At 57.2% G+C, this 18,838-nt stretch overlaps 3 protein-coding genes across 43 annotated transcripts in view; 1 reads left to right on the forward strand and 2 right to left on the reverse strand.

Moving 5' to 3' along the window:
• SLC6A9 (solute carrier family 6 member 9) overlaps positions 1-1,334 on the forward strand; it is a 35,018-nt gene extending 33,684 nt beyond the window's left edge. For all 24 annotated transcript variants that reach the window (XM_028834488.2, XM_001097692.5, XM_028834508.2 and 21 more), the window contains one exon: positions 89-1,334. In XM_028834488.2, the coding sequence (XP_028690321.1) occupies positions 89-283 (195 nt within the window). In that variant the 3' untranslated portion in view covers positions 284-1,334. The remainder of the gene's footprint in view (positions 1-88) is intronic.
• CCDC24 (coiled-coil domain containing 24) lies at positions 1,294-5,921 on the reverse strand. 13 transcript variants are annotated; one of them, XM_077960144.1, is made up of 9 exons: positions 5,757-5,904; positions 5,499-5,656; positions 5,114-5,181; positions 4,862-4,978; positions 3,542-3,616; positions 2,677-2,731; positions 2,152-2,221; positions 1,966-2,044; positions 1,294-1,880 (listed from the first exon to the last, which is right to left on the reverse strand). In XM_077960144.1, the coding sequence occupies exons 1-9, from the start codon at positions 5,758-5,760 to the stop codon at positions 1,643-1,645; spliced, it is 864 nt and encodes a 287-aa protein (XP_077816270.1). In that variant the 5' UTR covers positions 5,761-5,904; the 3' UTR covers positions 1,294-1,642. The 13 variants fall into 13 exon arrangements, with proteins under 13 accessions (XP_077816270.1, XP_077816254.1, XP_077816265.1 ...); XM_077960128.1 differs by having other exon boundaries at positions 3,542-3,619; positions 5,114-5,289; XM_077960139.1 differs by having other exon boundaries at positions 1,294-1,884; positions 3,542-3,619; positions 5,114-5,289.
• A 172-nt stretch (positions 5,922-6,093) lies between these two features.
• Positions 6,094-18,352, reverse strand: B4GALT2 (beta-1,4-galactosyltransferase 2). Of its 6 annotated transcripts, none has more exons than XM_077960091.1 (8): positions 18,321-18,352; positions 18,051-18,152; positions 16,111-16,472; positions 15,667-15,902; positions 12,514-12,704; positions 12,169-12,291; positions 11,950-12,054; positions 6,094-7,189 (listed from the first exon to the last, which is right to left on the reverse strand). In XM_077960091.1, the coding sequence occupies exons 3-8, from the start codon at positions 16,418-16,420 to the stop codon at positions 7,039-7,041; spliced, it is 1,116 nt and encodes a 371-aa protein (XP_077816217.1). In that variant the 5' UTR covers positions 16,421-16,472; positions 18,051-18,152; positions 18,321-18,352; the 3' UTR covers positions 6,094-7,038. The 6 variants fall into 6 exon arrangements, with proteins under 6 accessions (XP_077816217.1, XP_077816219.1, XP_028690371.1 ...); XM_077960093.1 differs by having other exon boundaries at positions 18,287-18,344; XM_028834538.2 differs by having other exon boundaries at positions 17,516-18,152; positions 18,287-18,344.
• Between the last annotated feature and the right edge of the window lie 486 nt (positions 18,353-18,838).

The raw sequence follows: 18,838 nt of genomic DNA on the forward strand, positions 1-18,838 counted from the left end.
AGGTGAAATGGGAGGGGCCGGCTGGAAGGGGCTTAAGGGCTCCCCCCTGACGTGCCCTGCCCCTGTGCCCCGTGCCTACCTCATGCAGCGTTTGAAAAATGCCACAAAGCCAAGCAGAGACTGGGGCCCTGCCCTCCTGGAGCACCGGACTGGGCGCTACGCCCCCACCATAATCCCCTCTCCTGATGACGGCTTCGAGGTCCAGCCACTGCACCCGGACAAGGCCCAGATCCCCATTGTGGGCAGTAATGGCTCCAGCCGCCTCCAGGACTCCCGGATATGAGCACAGCTGCCAGGGGAGGGGCCCCACCCCCATCCCGTGCTCCCAACACAGAGACTGGTGAGGCGGAGGCCAGGTGTCTCGCCTGCCCCCTGCCACGCCCTGGCCAGGACGGCTGCTGTCATCTTGGTCACTACTGCTAGTGCAGTCATTCGTGCTCGTGCCCCCAGTGTTTACACGTCCTTTGGATGCCAAGATGGCAGCTGTGGGGAGGGGTGGGAGTGGAGGGTTGCTGGGAGGTCCAAAGCACTTTGGAGGGGTCTCGGGCCAGGTCCCCAGTAGTCTGGGCGGCTTTACGTGGCCTCTGATACCCTTATACCCTGCCCTGAGCTGAGGTTCTGGGTGGGCCTCCAGCCCCATGGCTAGTGCTCCTGCCCTCAGAGCAGACCCCAGCCTCTGCCAGGCACATTTGGCTCTTCCTCCCTAGGGGCAGGATGAGGGGCTGGGGGCTGTGCAGTGTTACTTGTCAGGCTGTGCTGCCCAGCCCTGTTTATCTGTGTAATTATTTTTGTAAACGTTGTATTCTCTGTGGTTGCCACCTCCGCACCCCCAGCCTTGGGTCCAGTCTGTCTTCCAGGCCTGCTTGCACCTCACTGGGCTGCTCCGGGGTCTCTGCCCCTCATTCCAGCCCTGGCTGTCAGGCCCAGCCAGCAGAGGACCGTGACCCAGCAGCCTGCCCAAAGCATTTGTTTCTGGGGGATGGGGTAGGGGCTGCTCCACAGGAGGTTTGAGCCCAGCGTCCCGGGGAAGGGGACCCTGCACGACACCCCCTTGCCCTTCCTCCATCAGGCTAAAGGCCCAGTCTTCCCAAATGTGCTGCCCTTGTTCATGTGCCAAATGGCCCCAGCCCACATGCCCCTCCCCTCTCCGGAGCGGAAGCCCCCAAGTGTCTGAATCCCTGAAGTGTCCATTTGTCCGTCCTCTGTGCAGTGACAGCCCCGGCCAAGCCACCTCTAATCCTCTGTAGCAATAACGGTGCGCCGCCCATCCCTGCCCATCGTGCACCACTAAGATTTTAAAGTCCATAGATTTTAATGAAATTTCTATTCCTGTCTCTGAGCGGCTGCTGTGCTTTGTCTGGGTCCCCCAGGGGACAAGAGTCAGGCTGGAATGGGACCTCTGTCTGCCAGGCCTTTGTGAAGGCCTGGGAAGAGAAAGGCCAAAGGCTTTGATGATTGGGACCGATGCCCGGCCACTCAGCTCCAGACACCAGGGATCTGGCAAGGGGGTGGGGCAAAGGCCAGACAGACCAACAGCCTTGGGGTCCTGGCGAGAGCTCATCCAAGACCGATCTGAAGCTGGCTGGGCCAAAGCAGCTCAGGCAGCAGTGGCAGACGGGTGCATCCTGGCAGAAGCCAGAGCCTACTCGGTGACCAGCCCTTCAGGCTGGGGCCTGGGATGCTGCACTGGACATGGGCGTGGAAGCTGACCCTTCCCTGGGGCTGTACTGAAGCTGCCGTCCCCAGCGGCGGGTAGCGGCCTGGCCTCGAGGTCGAAGGCAAGGCTCCAGAGGAGGTGCAGGCAGGCAGCACTGGAGAGGTGCAACCCCACAGAGAGGAAGCAGGGGTCTGAGGCCCTGCGTGGAGGACCCCAAGGGCCACTGCCTGGACAGAAAGGAGTAAGTGTGGGGGGTGGTGGTCTGATCCTTCAGTCCACCCTGCCCTGTGTCTACTGTTGTGGTTTACCTGTGGTTGGGAGAGACACAAGGCGGCCCCACAGATGCCTGCAGCTCCTGCTCCATGGCCTTCTTCTGTTCCTTTAGCTCTGAAGGAGAGATTCGGCTGAGCCAGTGCCCAGCTCTTCTAGGGTGTGTACAAGTGCAGGGTGGGAGCAGGAGGCTGAGTGTTCTGGGCCCTGATCTGTGTCCTCACCTGCCAGGGTGGGCTCCAGGGCTGCCTCCGAGGGGTGGCAAGGCCTCATATACTCCTCTTCCAGGCAGCGCTGCAGGGAGAGGCAGGGAGAGCTGTCAGTGCCCAGACTCAAGGTAGGGGTGGGGCAAGGCAGGATACAGAGGCCTAGATCCCTAGGGCATGCCCATGTAGCCCCTTCAGCCCATCCACCATGAGGGCAGCCATGTTCCCCAGGGAATACCAGCCTTGCAGAAGAGCTGAGTTTGGCAAGATAATGGTGGGGCCTGTACCCAGACCCAGGTAAAGGAAGGAGGCAAAAGACCTAAAACCGTTGGCCCTGGCCTTAAGGGCTCAATTAGAATCCTGGGCCTCTAGGATTTTGCAGGTGCACACAAGCATGTATCCCTGAGGAACGGATGCGGGACTCACACAGCCTGTACACGCACCTATGCATGCACACAGGTACATGGGCCTCACCCAGGTGAGAAGCATGAGTGTCTATGCTCAGCAGTGAGGCTTGGGGGAGAGCGCAGGGCTGTGGCTCACCTGCAGGATGGGGATCTCCCTCTCCAAGGTGTGACACTCCTCCTCCAGAAGGCCCCTGGGACATGAGGGAGCAGCAGCCAGAACCCGAGACATAGGACCAGGGCTCAGCTGAGTCCACCACATGGCCGCAACCTCCAGCCTCAGCAGAAGCCCCACCCAACCTGTCCTTCCTCAGCCCACACTGCCCTCTGCTTCTTGGTGGGCTGCCCCAGCATAGACTTCTGGCCCCCACAAGGCTCTTTCTGGGCAGGAAGTGTCTTCCCCTCACCTACCTCACCCTGGCAGGCATCCTTCTCTCTCCCGCACTTCTGCGCTGTGATTCTACTTGCCTCCATCTTCCCTCACATCACAGCCCTTCCTCTGCTTAAAATCCTCTGTGGCTACCCCCAGAGTCAAGATATTTATATTTATTTTTAAAACAGGGTCTTGCTCTGCCACCCATCATGACTCACTGTAGCCTTGCCTTCCAGGGCTCAATCAATCCCCTCTCACCTCAGCCTCCCAAGTAGCTGGTACAGGCATGCACCACCATGCCCAGCTAATTTTTGTATGTTTTGATAGAGATGGGGTTTTGCCATGTTGCCCAAGCTGGTTTCGAACTCCTGGGCCCAAATGATCCTCTTGCCTCAGCCTCCCAAATTGCTGAGATTATAGGCAGGCTCGGCCATGGCATCTGTACTTGGCTGCTTCCTGAAAGCAACCTCACTAGCTCTACAGCAGCCAGCTCTTTCCATCTCTCAGCCTGACACACATGGGTCTCCCCACCCAGTATGTTACCTTCCTCCTCTCTCACAATCCCAGCATGCCAAGATCCATCCCTGTCTCCACCCCTGCCTACACACATGCAGGTGCCCCTGGGCCTCACCTCAGATGTCTGGCCACCTGGTCAATGTTGGACACGTTCAGTTGGTCCTTGATGATGCTGAGATCTCTGTGACCACTGCTGGCAATGAAGTCACTATTACTCTCCCCATGTTGCTCACCCCAGGCCTTCAGGACCCAAACATCACTTCTCCTAGACAACTGTCTTTCTTTTCTCACAAAAACAATATAATATAGTGCAAAGAGTAAGAGTTTGGGAGCCTAGTTTTGCAAATGAGCTCTGCCACCCTTCATTGTGTGTGACTTCAGACAAAGCACTTATCCCTTCTGAGCTTTAGTTTCTTTTCTTTTTGTTTTTTTGTTTTTTTGAGACAAGATTGTGCTCTGTTGCTCAGGCTGGAGTGCAGTAGCACCATCTTGGCTCACTGAAGCCTTGACATCCCAGGCTCAAGTGCTCTTCCCACATCAGCCTCCTGAGTAGCTGGGACTATAGGTGTGCACCACCACACCTGTTCAATTTTTTGCACAAACGGGGTCTCACTATGTTGCCCAGGCTTCTTCTTTTTTTTTTTTTTTTTAGAGACAGGGTCTTTGTCACCCAGGTTGGAGTGCACAGGTGCAATCATAGCTCACTGAAGCCCCAAATTCCTGAGCTCAAGCCATTATCCCACCTCAGCCTCCCAAGTAGCTGGGAATCCAGGCATGTGCCACCACGCCTAATTTTTTTTTTCACTTTTTGTAAAGATGGGGTCTCCCTGTGTTGCCCAGGCTGATCTCAAACTCCTGGCCTCAAGCCATCCTCCTGCCTCAGCCTCCTAAAGTGCTGGGATTACAGGCATGAGCCACTATGCCCGGCCTTTAATTTCTTCTTGTGCAAAGTGCAGACTTTGCCCACCTCAGGCTGTGTGAGGATTAGAAAAAGAAGTTGCTGCCATTCACTTATGAATGTTTTATCTCATTCAGTCCCAGCTGTAAATACCATTTGTAGCCATCCTCTTTAGCTCTCCCTGCCTCCCTAACCCAGCCCTCACTCCTGTTCTCTAGGCCAGAGGAGCAATCGCCTGCTGGACTTTCTTCCCTTTTCCTACAAAGCTCTTCTCTCTTTCATCTCCCTGAAAACTGCTCCTCATACGACAACACGCAGATCAAACCACTTTCTCCAGGAAGCTTTGCCTGTCCCCAGGCTAGGCAGGTGTTTCCTCTGGGTTTCGGCAGCCCTCATGTGCTGATCTCTACCACAAGTGGTGGTGGAAGTGCCCAGCCCGTGACTGGAACCTCCTGCATGGAGCCAGGTGCAACCCACCAGTTGGCTAGGGCCCTCTGCCAAGCAGGGACAGATCCCTTTCTCCTACCATCACCTTACCTGGGCCTACCACCTCTCATCTGGAATATCTCCTGTTCTGGCAAATCACACCTGGGCTCCTCCAAGGCAAAGTGCAGGACCCTGGGGCTATACTGGACCCAAGCTTGGGCCTGGTCCCTGCAGAAGGTGCACAGGAAGGAAGATGAGAGGCTCCTTTCTGGAAACCACAGAAAAGGCAACCCTGGCTCTTTGTTAGGGGCAGGGCTAGCCCACCTGGTATCTGGGGAAAGGACCCAGGCCTGAGGCTCCCACCTGCCCTCACAGATGGCTTTGTGGTGGAGACCCTGGAGCAACTGCCGGAGTTCCTGGCGCAAGAGGTCCTTTAGGAGAGGCGGTGGTGCCAGAAGAGAAGAGGGGTCAGAGATGGGGCGGGAGCTGGGGGCTTGAGAGGATCGAGCCTCTTGGAGCAGTGCCCGTAACATCGCCACCTGCAAGGAGAGCTGGGATACCTTGCGACTGGGGAGGGGAGTGACCGGAATGGTGGGGGCTGGGGGAGTGAGGGAGAGGACAGAGTCAAAGGGGAGAGGGCCAGGACAGTGAGACCCAATAGGATCTCGGGAGTTCCCCGGCAGGGCCAGGGACCCGCAGGAGGTGGGAAATCACACCCAGGGGCGTGGCCCACCTTCCCTCTCCCCACCTCCGCCCGCAGCTCCAGGCTCAGGTCCACCGCCGCCTCCCCCAGAATCCTCTTCACTTCGGGTCGCTCCCGGAGCGGAATGTGCTCCTCCACCAGCTCCCACAGCGAGGGGGAGTGACGAAGCATGACCCACCCGCGCCGCCGTCCCCAGCTCGGACCTACAAGCCGCAGGTCAGAGCGCGGGAGGTACCGCGGGCCCGCCGGCAACGCTCACCAAGCCCCGCCCCTCTATGAGGACCGCCCTCTTCCAAGCCCCACCCATGCTCTGCCGCCGGTCCCCTCAGCTGGGATTGCCCCGTCCAGAACCGCCATTCCTTGGCGCGCTCTTCTGCCAGGCTTTTGGTCAACTCGTATGCCGCGGGCCCAGAAGCCAGGCAGTGGGAACCAGCGCCCTAGCCCCACCTCTTCCGCGTGGCCATCACCCGGGAAACCGCGCCGCGACTCTAGGCCCCGCCCCCTCCCGTGTGTGGTCCGGCGGCGGCGCCTGCAGGCTGGGAGTTCAGACTTAGTGCTCCACCGAGCCCTGACCCCAGGCACTTTGGGCTCGGCCCTGGGCACCTTTAGGCCTCAGGGAACGTGTTAAGACCTGAGAAATCTGGGTCCACGGGTTTATTACTTCGTCGCCTCCACTGGCCCGGAAGCAGTGCAAGGACAAACTTCCCCTTAAGGCCAATAGAAGCCTAGGGAGTGACAGCGTTCCGAGAACCAGCATGGCCCGGATCAGGTTTACTTGTTGGGCCAAGTGCCCTTCCACCACAACACACTCAGGGTAACCATGTTCAGGGACCCGACCCCCACCCCCAGACAAGGGAGCTGCTCCATTCACGTTTTTTACTAAAGCACCCACACAAGTTTCTGTGCAATGTACAAACACGAGCCGGCCCTGGGGCTCCTGCCTCCTCTCTCAGACAGGGAGGCGGGCACCAGACTTACTGATCCAAGCCCCACCTGCCTCCCATGCAAAGGCCAACCCCAAGATCCCAGGCAGCGACACAGCATCCCCTCTGGTCCCCTCCTGGGGCAGCTCCTCAGCAGGGGGCGCACCAAAGCTTGCCCCCTACAATGTTGAATGAAAAAGGTTTCCCCTCCCCTGGGAGCAAGGGGGTTCCCAAGAGCTGAGAATTTCCCCCTGGAAGAGACACTGCCCCCTAGACATACCTCCCACCCTTCCAGGCCCTAGGGGACTCAAGGGGGGAAACTGAGGCACAGAGAGGTGGAGTGACCTAGCCCAGGCCACTCCGCGAGGCAGTGCAGGGGCTGGCCCGACCCTGACAGTGACTGGGGCTGGGCTAGGGGGAGGGGGTCAGGAAGGAGGGTTGACTCCAAAGAGGGCCACACTTGTGAAGAGCCTGCCCAGGCAGGAGGCCCCCAAAGTGGGTTCTGAAACTTCCAGGTATAGCTAGGGGGCCTATTGAAGACCCTCGGAAAACAAAGCCCACAGTCTCAGTCCTGGAGGTCCTCCACAGAGCAGCTGCCAGCCAGGCTGTGGTCAGTCCTCTGGCAGGCAATCCTCGGCACCGAGAGCCTCTGTCCATTAGTGTCAGCCCCGAGGGGGCCACGACGGGGGCCGCCCAATGTCCACTGTGATATTGGTGAAGAGTGGTTGCCGAGACACCTCCAAGACCTGGTACCGCACTGACCCAATGCCGTCCCGCTTCATGGTCAGCTTCGTGTTTTGAATCTTGGTAAACCTAGATAGGATGGAAATGGTCTGTATCAGGGCTAACAACTGTAAACTACAAATAAAATCCTACACCCCCCAATCAACTAAATGGACCCCCTTTTGGCCACGGGGACCCCAGAGAAACCTTAAAAACAGGGTTTCCAGCCATGATGGGAAGGGACGTCAAACATGCCTTGTTATACCCACTCCCTTTTGCAGTTTAGACACAACAAATGACCAGGATTAACGTCAAAGCAGAGATCACAAGACTGACAGAATGCATTCTTTGTGTCAATAAGATACCTAATTATAAATAGGATCTAAGGCCAGCCAGGCAAGGGTTAAGTCATGCACCTCTGCACTTAAAGAAGAGACTATGCTCTAACTGCCGCAAGGATTTTCTTTTTCTGTAGCAGCTAAACAAGTACTGGACTTGAGATAACCAATATTAAAACAATTTGCATAATGTGGTAATTTATTAAAGCTAAAAATAATAGAAAAAAATTTGCAGCTCACCCACTGCCAGATGCTGACCCCTACGCCCCTGTTCCACAAGCCATAACTATAGCTTTGGTGGGACAAGAGACTGATTTCAGTAACTTTCTCCTGATAAGACCATCGGCTGTGAACTGGTTCTAGCCAGTTTACAGAGGCTGCACACTTGAGTACTTTTGTCCTTTTGAGGTATAGGGCCTAACTGCAATACATTTAAATATTGTCTCCACCCCAAAGTGAACATAGATGATATATAACATGCATGTTTGTTCAATATGCATATGTCAGGACCCCCTCCATGAATATTCATAGCTCCTCCAATAACCTATTGACCAATCCATTCAACTAAAATTCCTATCTCACTCCTCCCTCCCTCGAAGTGCCTGTTAAGGCTTTGGCTGGAGGCTCTGCTTCCTAGCCAGTGGGATGGCCAGCCTGCAGGTTGTAACCCTTTATAAAGGAGAAATAAAGTCTCCTTTTCAAATTTGATTTAGTGATTTTTTTTGTTGTTTTTTTTTTTGAGACAGAGTACAATGGCGCCATCTCAGCTCACTGCAACCTCCGCCTCCCAGGTTCAAGCAATTCTCCTGCCTCAGCCTTCCGAGTAGCTGGGATTACAGATGCCTGCCACTGCACCCAGCTAATTTTTGTATTTTTAGTAGAGATGGGGTTTCACCATGTTGGTCAGGCTGGTCTCAAACTCCTAACCTCAGATGACCCACCCACCTTGACCTCCCAAAGTGCTGGGATTATAGGTGTGAGCCACCTCATCCAACTGATCTAGTGATTTTTAAGTTACCACCACCAAACCCAGTATGGGATCTCTGTGGCCTAAGCTTAAGCCATCCTGGCTCCTTCCAGGGTTGACTTGGCAGGAGCCCTTCTGCTCTTGCATTGGCCCTCAAAACAGAGATCTCACCTGCTTCAGTCAGAAAACAGAAGTCTGACACCCTCACAAATCTCTCAGCTCAGACTTTTATTTATTTTTTTTAAGACAGAGTCTTGCTCTGTTGCCCATGCTGGAGTACAGTGGCGCAATCTCAGCTCACTGCAACCTCTGCCTCTTGGGTTCAAGTGATTCTCCTGCCTCAGCCTCCTGAGTAGCTGAGACAACAGGTGCACACCACCAGGTCCGGCTTTTTGTTTTGGTTTGGTTTTTTGAGATGGAGTCTTGCTCTGTTGCCTAGGATGGGAGTGCAGTGGTGCGATCTCAGCTCACTGCAACCTCTGCCTCCTGGGTTCAAGAGGTTGCCTCTCAACCTCCTGCCTCAGTCTCCAGAGTAGGTGGGATTACAGTTGCTCGCCACCATGCCCAGCTAATTTTTTTGGTATTTTTAGTAAAGATGGGGTTCACCATTTTGGCCAGACTGGTCTCAAACTACTGACTTCAGGTGATCTGCCCACATTGGCCTCCCAAAGTGCAGGGATTACAGGCATGAGCCACCGTGCCCAGTCTTTTTTTTTTTTTTTTTTTGTATTTTTAGTAGAGACAAGGTTTCACTATGTTGGCCAGGCTGGTCTCGAACTCCTGACCTCAAGTGATCTGCCTGCCTTGGCCTCCCAAAGTGCTGGGATTACAGGCACAAGCCAGTGTGAGGTCAGCTCAGACCTTTCTATGCCTGAGACCAGGCATCCTACAGGCATCTCAAGCGCAACCAGATGCATCATTTTTACTCCCCACGCCTGTGCCATTTTCTCTGTTCCTCATTCTTTAGTGACTCTTTCGCCAGCTATTTATTGAGCACCACCACGTGCCAGGCTGTGCTCTAAGCACCAAGGCTACCGCCATAGCCATGACAGGTGGGGTCCCTCCTCTCAGGGCAAGTTGGCTTCTCTAGGGGAGGCAGGTAACGGAGAAAACATCAGAGTGCTAAGAGAGACAAGAGGGCATATGTGACATTGAGCTGAGGGCAGGAACAGAGCACTCCAGGCAGAGGTCACAGCACATGCTGACCCTAAATTGGGAAGATTTTGCACAGCTGAGTGGCTAAACCTGAATGGGACACCTGGAAAAGCAGAATATTAGCCTGAAGGTTCAATCACACTGTGCAAGGGCAGGGCTCTAAGTCAGAGTGAGCAGTTCATATTTTCATTCTCACAGAATGAAATGTGTAAAGGATCTAAGAAATGTTTAACCCAGTTTGGGGGGCAAGCCATAAACAGGGAAACCAGTTAGAGGCCACTGCAGTAGTCCAGGCAGGATCCCAGAGGTTGAACTAGGGTAAACGTAGTAAAGGGGGAAAGCAAATGGACTCAAATGTTTTAGGGGTGGCAGTGATACAGCTTGCTGATGGATTTGGATTATGTAGGGTGAGGAAAAGAATAATCCAGAACTCCCGGATTTTAGGCAACAGCAACTACGTAGAGAGAGTTCACAGAGTTTGTGAACTCTGAATTTGGTATCAGGCTGGCTGGGAGAAGGGCCTACAGGGTTTGTGAAATGTAAACAAGAGATTCCTAACGCTGCTCTGTGACTTGTGCTAAACTTTCTGGGGGTGGGAGACTCAGAGTAGTCATACCCAATCCGTGAACCCAACATTCACAGAGTTCTTTAAGCCGGAAACTTCTTGCTATCTTGCCGCCTCTACAACGAAGCCAGACATGTGTAATTGATGGTGGCACCCAGGCAGGCTACTCCTGAAACAGGACCAAGGCTCCTGGTGTGTACTGTGGAGCTCCACTCCTCCCCCAGATGCCCTGAAGCCCCTCTTCTCTTGGTCTCTTACCCGTTTCCTGCTGACCAGTTTTCATCAGAACTGCTTTTTCATCAGCTCCCTGCACTCCCCAGTGCCTCATGCTTCTCCGAGGCACCAACCCCACACCAGGGCTACAAACCACCTCCCCCACTCCTACCCCGTGTTCAGAGTAGAAAAACCCTCCTGCTCAAGCTGGAGACACGGCATCTCCATCCCCAGACCCTGTCCCACCATGCTCCCTTGGACTCCTTAGATTCCTTCAGGCCGGGCTGACTATCTCTCCTGCTCCACCCAGCGGCTATGCCAGGCTTTCGCCCTGCTAAAGCTCAAACAGTGTGCCTTCCAAACACAAACCCCGCCCCGCCTCTCCCTGCTTCAGGTTCTTCCATGACTCCCCAGTCCTCTGGGACAAAAGTTAAACTCCCATCTGGTATTCAAGACCCCTGACACTTACATGGTGAAAGGGCAACAGAAGAAAAACCCCTAACATCCAGACCTGACTTTCCCTCCGCCCCACTGTCACTATCAGCCTTCAGAGATCTTAAAACCAAATAGCTTCAGACTCTTGGCATGTATCATACACGTTCACATTCCAGACTCTTCCGGATATGATTCCCCTTATCCAGGCTGGTTTCCTCTATTAGCCTGGGGAATGTAACACTGTGCCCAAGGTAGGCGTGAGGCAAATCTTTGTTAAATGAGTAACTATTTCAAACTCCAGTTTACCATCGCCTCCTCCAGGAAGCCTTCCATCACCAATCCCTCTTCTGCCAAGAGAACACCTTGCCTTGATCACCTTGTGCTATAACTGCCTGTTTCCATAACTATTTCCCTGCCTAGAATGAACTTTGTAAGGAAAAGCACAGATTGGGTATGACTACTCTGGGTCTCCCATCCCCAGAAAGTTTAGCACAAGTCACAGAGCAGCCTCAAGAAGCCCAGGAAGCCCTTGTTTACATTTCACACACCCTTTAGGCCCTTCTCCCAGCCAGCCTGATACCAATTGTGGCTACCTCCTAAGAGATACACCCACCTCCTTCAATTTCAGAGGGGTGGGCATTGTGTTTCCACACCCCCTTCCCATCCTGCTCAGGTCCCCTTTGTCGGGTCCACAGGAGCTGTGCCCAGCACCCACTGGCTCTTGTCCTATCTGTCCCAGCAGGGATCCCACAGGTGCACAAGTGAGGTCTGCGAGGGCACCAACAGGAATGCAATCCACTCAATTACTATTTAGGCCTTGACATTAAATTCTAGTCACCTCTAGGAATCGGGCCAGGGGTAAGTGATATTGGGCTGAGGCTGGGCTGGAGGTTGGGGGACAATGATCGGGGTACCAGCAGTCACCTCTAGGACTCAAGGGCTTTGGATCACCTCAGGGAATCAGTGGCACTGGGAGTCACCTCTTTGGAGTCAAGGATGCTTGGAGATCCCCCACTGGGGGGTCAGGCATTGGGCAACTTGGGGTTAAGAGCTGGGGATATTGGGAAGTTGCCTCTGGGGAGGAAGGGGTGAGGGTGCTGGGGTTACCTCTGGGGAGTAAGGGGTGAGGGTGCTGGGGTCACCTCTGGGGAGTAAGGGTGAGGGGTGCTGGGGTCACCTCTGAGGGTTGGGTTCGTTATGCTTGTCACGGTCGTGCTTGATCATGCGGTAGCGGCCGATTCGGATGTCTGGGCGAGAGATCTTCATCCCAGTGAGGGAGATCCTGAGGATAGGGATGGACAGACTGGAACAGGCCCCAGGAAGGGCAAGGAACCCCACCCAGTCTGTACCTCACCCCCCACCCACCCAGCCTATTCCCCACCCCGTGCTTACTCACCGGTTGAAGATGTCATCGTCCTCGCCACCCCAGCCCCAGTACTCGTTGGGGAAGCCATTGATTCTCAGAAACTGAGCCTTACTCAGGCCTGACACACCTCCAAAGTAGCCAGCATAGGGCAGCCTGTGGCATGGGAAGTCAGGTGTCAGTAAGGGTCCCAAGGAGACTCCAGGGGAAGAACCAGAGACTGGGTTGGGGGGAATGTCCAATGGGGTCCAGGGAGGATCCAGCCTCGCCAGTGGGGTCTGGGCTGGGGCCAGGAGCAAGCGGGGCCCTGGGGCTGGAAGTGGGTCTGTGTCTGGTGGTGGCAGGAGGGCTGGGTCTGGTTGAGAAGACAGCCCTCACCGGAAGCCAAACTTGTCCATGGCAATGGCAAAGTGGCGGGGTTGGTCGCCGCAGCGGTATAGGTTGCGGTCATCCATGGGGACCAGGTCCACATCGCTGAAGATGAAGCAGTCATAGGTGGCATCCTCCTTCAGCGCCTCTAGGAAGCCCACGTTGAGCAGCTTGGCCCGGTTGAAGGTGTCCTCACCATGCTGGGTGAGGGGAGGAGCAGGTCAGCTCTGGGCCTGTGACCAGCAAGCACCTGCCCTTTGCCACTCTCCAGAGCAGTCTCTGGGGATTTACCAGCCCCCTCGCTGCCTGGCTCCTCCAGACTCTCAAGATCTAGTCCAGCTTCTCGACCGGGATCTGGCCTGCAAAGGCCTTTCATATGTGGCTCCAACCTCCTCTCTGGCCACTGCCCTCATATCCTGAGGCCCAGCCACACAACATCCCTCAGCAGCCCCAGAACATGCCAGACTCTTCCTTGCCTCCAGGCCTTGGGGTTAGCAGTACCTGTGCTTGTCACACTCAGGGCTGGAGCGGCTCCCCTGACCAAACTTCCCCACCCCAGTACACTTATTCCCTCCTTCCCGTGGGCTTCCTTTATGCCAATACCCAATGACAACGATGGGTGGAGTTCTCATCTCATTCGCTCATTCAAACACGCCCTGTGGCTCTCTCTCCTTTGTGCTAGTGGGGATTCTGGAGATGGCCAGCCCTGGTCCCACTCCTGCTGTGTATAGAGTCATGCAGTGAGACAAACAACGAATGCCCCAAATGACCAGTGTCTAAGATGCAGGAGCCATGGGGACTGCGCCAGGAGCCTCAGGCTCCCTGGAGCTGCATCCAGCTGCCTGGGCAGCCTCTGAGACCAGGACACGTCTGGGCTAGATTCACTTCTCTCTCCAACAAAATGACAAGCAGAGGGCCTACAAGCAGTCACAGCCCAGTGAGTCTGGGGTCCCCTGAGAATTGGGGCTGCAGGAGTCCTGGCCATGCAGGCCTAAGCACCAAACTCTGGACTAGCAGGGAGCATTCAATGGGAGGAGCTGACCCCTGAGCCCCTGCCCCAACCCACAGCCTCCAGGCTAGAGCCAGAAAGGTTCCTGGAGAGGGGCCGGTGAGTGGCCTTTCTGGAATGAGTGGAGAGAAAGGCCCTCCTCTCCACCAGCAAAGCCACTGCCGGAAGAGGTGGGAGCTGCTCCCCTCTGGAACCCTGACCTGCCCAACCCCGCCGGCTCTCTTCCCTCCCTCTCCTGCACCTCCTCTTTCCCCGCCCTTGGAGAGACCGTCACTTTCCTCCCAGCTCATCAGCACTCCTCCTGACCTCTCACCAGCCAGGAGCCCTGTGTCTCTCCCACATGGCTCATAAACATGCTCAATCCTCTCCCATCTGAAAAAACAAACCTCCCTCCAGCCACCATCCTACCTTTTGCCTTCCCTTCTCAGCAGGAATTTTTTTTTTTAAGAGTTGTCTCTAATTGGTTACTTCCATTTCGTCAAATCCGATTCCTTCTTCAACCCACTGCAATCTGCTTCCGCCCCCACCATGCCCCTGAAATGGCTCTCGCTGGGCCCACCTTGTTGCTAAATCCACTGGACGAGTTTTGGTCCACATCCCTCCTCACACCCCCACAGTGCCCATGCAGCTGCCATGTCTCCTTCCTGACACTGACTGCTGGGTTTCCGGGATCCCACACTCCCCTAGGTCTCCTCCGGCCCTTCTGGCCAAGCCTCTCAGCCTCTGTAGTGGCCTCTTTCTCCCTCCATCCCTGAAGTGCTGGCTTCCTCCTCTCATGCCCCTTGCTACCTGGCAGGTCAGACGTTGTTGGTTTTAGGGACCAGACCGTCTACATCCTGGTGCTCCCAGATCCCTCTCTCCACTGCAGACCTCCCTTCTGGGTCCAGACTCATTTGTCTAACTGCCTGCTAAACATGTACTTCCCACAGGCACTCAAACTCATCACACGCAAGAAAGGATTCAGAGTCACACTCCCCCAGAACTGGCCCAGCTCCTGTGTCCCCATCTCACTCACAGGCACAGCCATCCCCACAGCCAACAGCCGAGGCGGAAACCCTTGCGCTGTCCTGACGTCGCTCTTTTCTAACTCTCCACTACTTGCGCAACATCCCCACTTCTTCCCTGAGACTCCCGCCCCACTCATCCGCAGGGTCACCGCCTCTCTCCTAGGCATTGTCCTCTCTTCCAGACGGGCCACCCTGCCTCTAATCTCCCCTTTCCATCCATGCTCCATATGCAACCAGAGCAACCTTTCTACAAGGCAAACACGCAAGTCACTCTCCCCTTACAACCTTACATGGTGCCCTGCCACCTTTGCGCTGGACTTACTGCCAGCATGCCTCCCAAGACACTTCTCAGTTTGACCTCCAACTCCTCCAGCCTCATCTTTGCTACCCAGCCCACATGCTGGACATATAGTCCACACCTCAGCCAATAAATGGTGAACACAAGGCCAGTTCTCTCACTGGGCCTGCATCCTCCAGGTCCCTCTGCCTAGAATACTGGCTTCTCTAGACCCTGATGCCTGTTCATCTCTCAAGACCCATCTCAGCAACTGCTTCCCAACCCCAGGGCTGGGCCAGGGCCCTCTGTGCTCCCACGGCCCCCTGCTCCACCTCCACTTGCACCCCATCATACAGGAGGGACCCAAGTCCAAGACTAGGAGGTCTCTGTGGTCGGGGGGTGGGGGGGACCTGCATCAGAAGTCCCTTCTGGGACCCAGTGGCCAGTCCTAGCCAGGCCCACCAAAAGCCTTAAGATGCTGAGCTGAGTGCCCTGGCCTCAGCTGTGGCTGGCACCTACCCCAAAGGGTTCTGCAGGCTTCCCCTTCTTTCAGGGTCTAACTCCCTCTCCTCAGGGCCCTCAACACCTCCTCCTACAGCATACCTTAGGCCTGCACCACCATGGGGTGAGGCCTGCCAAGGCTAGAGAGTGGGGCTCAACCCCTTCTGAGACCATGCACACCCCTGCCAGTGTGCATGCCAACATTCACATGCACACACTGTGTGCACACATTCCTGTGCACACTGACAAACACAGACTACCCATGCCCAGGTACATCCACATATCCACATGGCCATGGGCAGACAAGGACCCACAAATGCCCCAACCCACATATACACCAACAGGCACATGGGCCCCCACATGGGCACCTGGTTGATGACATAGACACCGTAGCGCAGCCGCTGCCGCCTCAAGATGGGGTGTAGATAGTGGAGCCAGTAGCGCAGGTGGTGTTCCCGGTGTCTAAAGGGGATGATGACCGCCACCGTCTGGGCTGGGGTGCAGTCGGGCGGTGTGTATCGGCCACCCATGAGCACGCCTGGGTTCTCCCTCTGCACCCGCTCCAGGGGCATGGGTGAGGTGAACTCGATCAGCAGTCTGCCCACTGCAGGCAGGACAGTGTCAGGAATCAGGCCAGAATCCACAGATACCAGCCCCCACCCTCAGCCTGGGGGTGGGCTAGGGAACCCCAAGAATAGCCCTCTTACAACAGACCTGGACCCTTGGCACCCCCATGGGTCCGGATGCCATTTCTCTAGTCAAATCAATAAAACACTGTTTCCCCACAGGCAGGCCCTACCCTCCAGGCTCACCAAGACCAGGTGGCGAGTCAGGACAGGGTGGCAGCATAGGAGCCGTGGGACCGGGCCGGGCACTGGGGACCTCAGGGAGCCCGGAGCTAGAGGCGGTGGCGTTGGGCCGGGAGCAGTTGCTGCTGCTGCTGCTGCTGGCAGCTGGGTGGAGAGCACGGGCAGGGCCTCGGGCACTGAAGCGGCTGAAGAAGGCCAGGTGCTGGGCGTAGACGTCAAAGTAGAGGATGACGGCCACGAGGAAGTGCAGCAGGCAGAGAAGGAGCACAGCCTTGCAGACGCGCTCCAGCGTCCCCCCCAGCAGTCTGCTCATCCCGCAGGCGGCCGCTGGCCCGCCCAGTGGGCCCGGGCATCCGGCTGCCGGCCTGAGCAGGGTGGGAGGGAAACAGATCCAGCAGGTCAGGGCAGGACAAGCAAGGCTGCCCACCTACCTCCCACCCAGCTGCCCACAGTCGCGGGCCACACCTCACACTGACCTGCTCATACCCTTTCCCGCTCACAGACTCACGGACTTACCTGCAGACACCCAGGCACAGTTCCCGGCAACTCAATACTCACATCCTCAAGCACACCCCACTACTAAGCCACATACAATTACCTTCCTCCACCTCACTGACACACACACTCAGGCACTCACCCTAATTGCACAACTCTACACACACACGCATTCCCAGGAACACAGACATGTGAACTCTGACCACACTGGTTTGTACCTAAGCATGGAAACATGTTTACCTATAGACCCCCGTGTGCCCCGGTGCCTCTGAGAACAGACACCCCACAGGGCAGCATCCTTAACCCAGAACTCATGGCTTTGGGAAGAGGGAAGAGACGGAATACTGTGCACCTACCATGGAGGAGCACCTTATACTCATGACTGCATTTAGTCCTTCCAGGAGCCATGGTGGGAAGTGGTTTGGTCATTCAGATCCCAGGCCAGGCCAACTGGGACCAGGCTGGGAAGTTGCCCTCAGCATCCGGGGGGCCCAAATACAGACTGGATGTTTACAGAATCCCTTCCCACTGGAGCAAAACGTCAAAATATGGGGCGGGGCAGGGGACACCCCTCGCTTAAGACCTCAAAGCCAGCCCCTTGGGACTGGGACCAAGGCTCTGGGCCCTGTCCAGCACAGCTGGTTCTGATTCCCGGAACGAGATGCTTGGGCCTGCAGACGGGCACAGCACTGGGCATGGCAGGAAGGGGTCTTGCCTGGGCGACGGCTCCAGCTGTGGTTCCAAGAGAGCAGCAGCCACTTCTGGCAGTGCTTCAGGGAGCAGGGTGAGTCTCACAGGCACACAGAATCACAGGGACACCCTGGCCCCAGCTAGTCACCCACACTCAGACACACAGAGAACTACAGTCACAGACACACCCGGGTGACAGTAACACACGAAGTCCCACACTCACAAACAAAGCCACTGCTCCTGGACTTCCACAGCCATACATCCAGGCTCCCAGGCAGCTCACATCCAGACCCACGTGCAGACATTCCTACTCTCCCTCCAGCGCAGGGGTTCTGGGTCAGGCTGGTGGCCAGGCTGAGGGGTGCGTTTGGGCGGGGCTGGCAGGCTGAACACGTGGCACCCGGGGAGGGGCAGGCCGCACAGACCGGGTAGGTATGCAGCCTGGGGGCAGGGGGAGTGGGTGGAGGGCAGGGGACGAGGCAAAGGCCAAGGGGAAACGTGTATGGAACGCCTCCCCGCGCCACGAGGCCGGGGCGAGCGAGGACAATGAGGGAGGCCGGCTGGACGCGGGCGGAGGAACCCAGGAGGGGCGCCGGGGTGGGGGCGGGGTGGGGGCAGCCAGGCCAGAGTCTGGCCGCCGGCGCCTCTCTCACCGGCTCCTGGGTTGGGATCTCGGGGCCGCGCCCGGGGAGCCCCTCGCGGGGCTGGGTCTGGAATCTCGGGGCGCTGGGTGGGGGCCGCGCGCGCCCTTCTCTCACCCGGCGCTCGGGGCTCAGCAGGGGACGCCGCTCCGGCTTGGGCAGGGCTCCCGGCTCCGGCGGCTGCTGACGGTTCCGTCCCCCATGGCCCGGCCCCACCGCCTCCCGCCGCCCGGTCAGCGGCCACCGCGGCCCCCGGGTCGCCTCCCGCCGCCGCCGCCGCCGCCGCCGCCGCGGGCCATGGAGCCGAGCCGCCCCGGGGGGCAGGGCGGGGCCGGGCGGCCGGGCAGACCCACGGACCGGCGGACCCACGGAACACAGCGCCGCCGCCTCCCTCCCGCGCTACGGCGCCTCGGAGGGGCAGGCCCGGCCCGCGCGCCCGCGCGCGCGCCCCCGCGGCCCCCGCCTCCAGCACGCCCGCACCCGCCGCGCGCCGCTACGAGCCCGCCCTGCCGGCGGCGGAGCCCGGGCGCCCAGGAGGCACGGACCCCGGAGCGGAGGAGGAAATGGGTCAGGCTGGTCCAAAGGGTGGGCTTAGAGATCGGACCGGCGAGCGGGTGCAGACTGTCGAGTTCTTTAGCGGGGAGTGGGGATTGGATTGGAGCGCGAACTCCCTAGGAAGGGGACCTGGAGGTTGGGTAGACTCAGGCTGGGGGGTTAGGGATTTGTCAACTCTAATTGGACCAAGATTCAAGGTCGGCCAGCAGAGAGGGGGCAGGACCCTTAAAGGCGTGGGCTGGAGGTGGCTGGGGCTTCTAGGGTAACAGGAAACAGGGTCACGGAAGGAGAAAAAGAGATTGGACAGGGGTGGGAGGAGCTGGGGGCCCTAGGAACAAGGATCAGAGTAC

This window comes from Macaca mulatta, chromosome 1 (genome assembly GCF_049350105.2).
Source record: "Macaca mulatta isolate MMU2019108-1 chromosome 1, T2T-MMU8v2.0, whole genome shotgun sequence".
NCBI classification, from domain to species: Eukaryota; Metazoa; Chordata; class Mammalia; order Primates; family Cercopithecidae; genus Macaca; species Macaca mulatta.